Source organism: Bombus impatiens, unplaced genomic scaffold, assembly GCF_000188095.3.
Source record: "Bombus impatiens unplaced genomic scaffold, BIMP_2.2 scf_0203, whole genome shotgun sequence".
Lineage (NCBI taxonomy): Eukaryota > Metazoa > Arthropoda > Insecta > Hymenoptera > Apidae > Bombus > Bombus impatiens.
In genome coordinates, this window is record NT_176622.1 from 1,876,198 (window position 1) to 1,880,935 (window position 4,738).

The 4,738-nt window shown below is 35.9% G+C and overlaps 1 protein-coding gene across 1 annotated transcript in view; it reads left to right on the forward strand.

Annotated features, from left to right (window-relative positions):
• The window catches only part of LOC100741335 (fringe glycosyltransferase), a 129,781-nt gene extending 127,171 nt beyond the window's left edge, over positions 1–2,610 (forward strand). Inside the window, exon 9 of the mRNA XM_003487861.4 lies at positions 2,523–2,610. Within this exon, the coding sequence (XP_003487909.1) occupies positions 2,523–2,580 (58 nt within the window). The 3' untranslated portion in view covers positions 2,581–2,610. The remainder of the gene's footprint in view (positions 1–2,522) is intronic.
• The last annotated feature ends 2,128 nt before the right edge of the window (positions 2,611–4,738 follow it).

A 4,738-nucleotide genomic window follows, 5' to 3' on the forward strand; every position in this document is an offset into this window, starting at 1 on the left:
CAGCCCGAGGAAAACAGATCTCGTTTCGCGTGGAATTATCGATCAGGTGCCTCCTAACGTAACTAATGCCCCGATATTTCTTCGCTCCGCCATCGAGTTCGAAATTAATCCATCGTACACGTCGAATAAACTGCTGCAACGAGAAGGCTGATCGGCGAGTTTCCTAGTAATTCGAATAAATCAACCGGAAGCAAGTTGAAGTTCAGCCGAAACAAATTGCTCTTTGAAACGTATTATAAAGTCAATCGACCGATATTCCTGTTAATATGCTTTCTCGCTTTTCCGTGTGAAATCCGTACCTTCCTTTCTCTTTGATCTTTCAGTGATCTCGTAGAAAGATGTAATTTGAACGCAGTTGCTCCCTTATTGCCTCAGAACCTGGAATCCCTAAACTCGACTAAACCGATTCTCCGTAATCCCGATTGTACGAGTCCCCGAGGGCAATCATATTCCATATTAAAGCATAATTAAATCAACGAAAACCAATTTAAAATTAATACGAATGTAATTACTCTTTGGACCGTATTATAAATCTATAACCAATTAACGTTCGTATCTAGGGCTGAACTTTTCATTGCAAAACTTGTACGTCTTTCTTTCTCTTTTCATATTAATAAATATAATTACGATACAATTTCTTAATACAATTTAGACTTAATACTTGCTGCAGCAAATCTTTCGATCTTTAAATCTGGCTGAATCTTCGATTCTCTGTGATCTCAATTCTCCGAATATCATACGGGTAATAATATTACATATTACCATAATCAAATCGAGGAAAACTAATTTAAAATTAATTCGAATCTAATTACCCTTTGGACCTTGTAAATCTATATTTGGCTTACAAATCTATAGCCAATTAACGTTCGTATCTAGGGCTGAACTTTTCATTGCAAAATTCGTACGTCTTTTCTTCTCTTTTTATATTAATAAATATAATTACGATATAATTTTTTAATACAATTTAGACGGCAGCTGAATCTTCGATTCTCTGTAATCTCGATTCTTTGAATATCATTCGGGTAATAATATTGCACATTACCATAATCAAACCAACGAAAACTAATTTAAAATTAATTCGAATCTAATTACTCTTTGAATGAGCTATAAATTTATAGTCAATTAATGTTCGTATCTAGGGCTGAATTTTTCATTGCAAAACTTGTACGCCTTTCTTCCACTTTGATTTCTCAATAATCTCTTAACAAATATAATTACCATATAATTGTTTAATATAATTTAGACGGCAGCTGAATCTTCGATTTTCTGTAATCTCGATTCTTTGAATATCATCCGGGCAATAATATTGCACATTACCATAATCAAACCAACGAAAACTAATTTAAAATTAATTCGAATTTAATTGCTCTTTGGTTGGGCTATAAATTTATAGCCATTTAATATTCGCATCCGGAGCTGAATTTTTCATTGCAAAATTTGTACGCCTTTCTCCCTCTTTGATTTCTCAATACTCTCTTAACAAATATAATTACGATATAATTTTTTAATACAATTTAGACAGCAGCTGCCTTATTACTTACTGCAGCAAATCTTTCGATCTTTAAATCCGGCTGCATCTTCGATTCTCTGTAATTCCAATTCTCCGAATATCATACGGGTAATAACATTGCATATTACCATAATCAAACCAACGAAAACTAATTTAAAATTAATTCGAATCTAATTACTCTTTGGACCGTATTATAAACCCATAGCCAATCGATGTTCGTAACTAGATACGAACTTCTGCACCTTTCATTACGAAACCTATACGCGTTTCTTTCTCTGTAACTTCTTATGTTTAAACTTTTTATAAAATACGCTATTTCAACGAATATAATTATGATGCAATTCCTCGATATAATTTAAGTAGCTCTATCTGCCCGTTACCGATTGCAGCAAATCCCTCGATCGTTAAATCCGGCCAAATCTCCGATTGTCTGAAATCCCAGTTCTCCGAAACTCACAGGATATAATAATACTCCAAATTGCCACGGTTAAACCGACGAAAACTAACTTGAAATTAATTCCAATCAAATTAGTACTATAAACCTATAGCCAAAACTAATATTCGTATCTGAAAACGAACGTTCGTATCTTTCCATACGAAACCTGTACACCTTTCTTCCTCTTTAACTTCTCGATAATCCCTTAACAGATATAATCACGATACAATCCCACGGTAAATATAATTTCAACGTAGCTGTCTCTTCACTACAGCAAATCCCTACAGTCGCTAAATCTGACTAAATCTCCGATTCTCTGTAATGCCAATTCTCCGAATCTCGATCGTAATATTGCAGATTACAACGATTAATATTCCTATGCTTGAGAGATCTAACCGATCGATCTTGCAATTTCCTAATCTCAATAGTTTCCAGCCTTAAATCAGCAACGTTCCAATCTGCCGCTGTTCCACTCAAACTTCCACCGTTCCACGCCCATAGCCGTGTCAACGTTACCAAACGTCGTGATCGTTATGAAGATACGCTGGTCCACGTGTCGATATGTTCTAATTACAGATTCAGGTCGATCCACTGCCATCTGTTCCCACACGTACCCAATTGTCCGCACAGATGATGACCAGCCGGACGATCCAAATCGTAACAAGAAGAGAGATGCGCTCGATCGGCCGTTGCATCAACGGTCGGTTGTCGGTTGACCATTGAGATCGGCCCTCGTCTCGACCTAATATCGTTGTAATTTGTTATCTCGTAGTATTTCCTTTTGTTGCTGTGTCTTGTACATAAGTGTAGATACGCGTCTACGTGGCTCCATCGACGTTTATGAGTCAGGAAGGAACGTTTTATCGACAACTTTTCATATTTTAGAAGATGTATTTCCTTCGCAGATGGGAATACCAGAGAGCTTCCTTTTTTTTTTTTTTTTTTTTTTTTTTTTTTTTTTTTTTATGTATTTAGTAGTAATTAGAAGCGTCACAGCTAAGAACAGGGAAGATTCGTGGCTCGACGAGGTCATCGAAGCGAAACTCTTTTATATGAGGCAGCGATAATTAGGGGCGTGAGACGATCTGAAGACTTCTTTGCAGACAGCACCGTAAACGTCAAACGCAAAATTTTTTAGGAGAGAGATGAAGCTTTTCTGGTTTAAAATTATTTCCGAAATTTCGTTTCTTTTAATTACCATAAGATCTTAAGCGTACAATAATCCAAATGCATCACAAAATTTTCTTTTTTTTTTGTACTAATATATTAATCAGAAAAAGAATTGTTTTTCTAGAAAAGTCTTTATTGTGCCTCTTAGTTGCAGGAAAACTGAATGTGCCATTCATTTAGATTTTCAATCACTGTACCAATCCTGTTTGTTCTTACGTAACTTGTATAAGAACAGAAAATATACTTCTTCCGGATGTTCTTTTTATTTTTGTTAAAAAAATATATTTTATAACATACCGAGTAAGAAGTGTTATTAAATCGATGATATTTTTCAATCTGCAGTTGTTGTTATCAATCGAGGGACTTTCGACGTTTCGACAAAGCGTTGAGCACAGGGCGGGACGGGCAAATGAAAATTTGAAAGGTAAATGATAGGACAGAAAAAATACGATAATTTTGTGAAATAAGGTTCACTGGACCATTGAACGAACATTATAGTATAATACAGGTAAGTAATTATCTGTAACGCGGTGAAAAGTAGGTGGTATGAAAGTTGCCAGTACTGGAAGAATATCAATTTTAGATTTTCTTTTGTTCGCCATCGTGTACCTTCGAGACGAGAAATCGCGCGTACTGTTAGGTCGTCCGAAAAGTTTCTTTCGCTTTATAGGGAAATAATGGACACATTTTCCGTTTTATATTATTTTATCGAATTACGTATGATCCATTCCGTTCTATCAAACTAAGGATTACAACGTCCGACAGAACTTGAAGATACGTTGTTGCAAATAAAATAAAGACACTTTTCGGACAACCTAATACTTAATAAGCGTACTCTCGTACTTTGCCGAAATATAAAATTTCTATTGTTGGATGAGTATCATCAGGCATCGACGATTAACGAAATAACGCAGCATGGTTAGGTATACGGTCGTTATTCTTTAAAAACGACGAAGGATGATAAAAGAACGCTGAGCTTCTCTCGAAAGTCAAAATACGCGCGAATAATCATTAGATCGCGGATACTTATGCGAATTCACATTTCCGTGAAAATATTTGCAAGAGTAGCTTCTAAGCGAACATATTAAACGTTGCGAAGAACGTTATTTTCCACGTTTCACACGTCTTTGCACGATACGTATTCTACGCATTTTTCACCTATGTAATTTCCTACGAAACGCATGAACATCCGCAGTCTACGCGTTATCGCGCTTCTCACAATTAGCAAGAGTAACGATATTTTATTGCTCTTTTTTATTTTGTTGCTCGTTCCAGTAACAACGGCGCAATTTCTCGAAAGAGTATCTTTTCTTTAATTTAACAGCCTGTCGTGCGAGTCTCGTTCCTGTAGTCTCGTACTTGCGTATTCTTTCGCATGTTCTACCAACGAATATCAAGAGAGAGAAAAAAAGAAGTTGGTTTTAATATTTAGATATTTCGCGGGAACATTTCTCTTATCGTTCGTGGAGTTTATTATATCGTCACTACTGTACATAAGGAGTATATTATATTTGACGTTTGTATATATGGAAATTATAAAATGGAACACCCGGAGTTATCGTTGCAAGTTGGAACGTTTTCGACGACGCGGCTGAAGCAACGAGGAATTCCTCGTGTTTGGG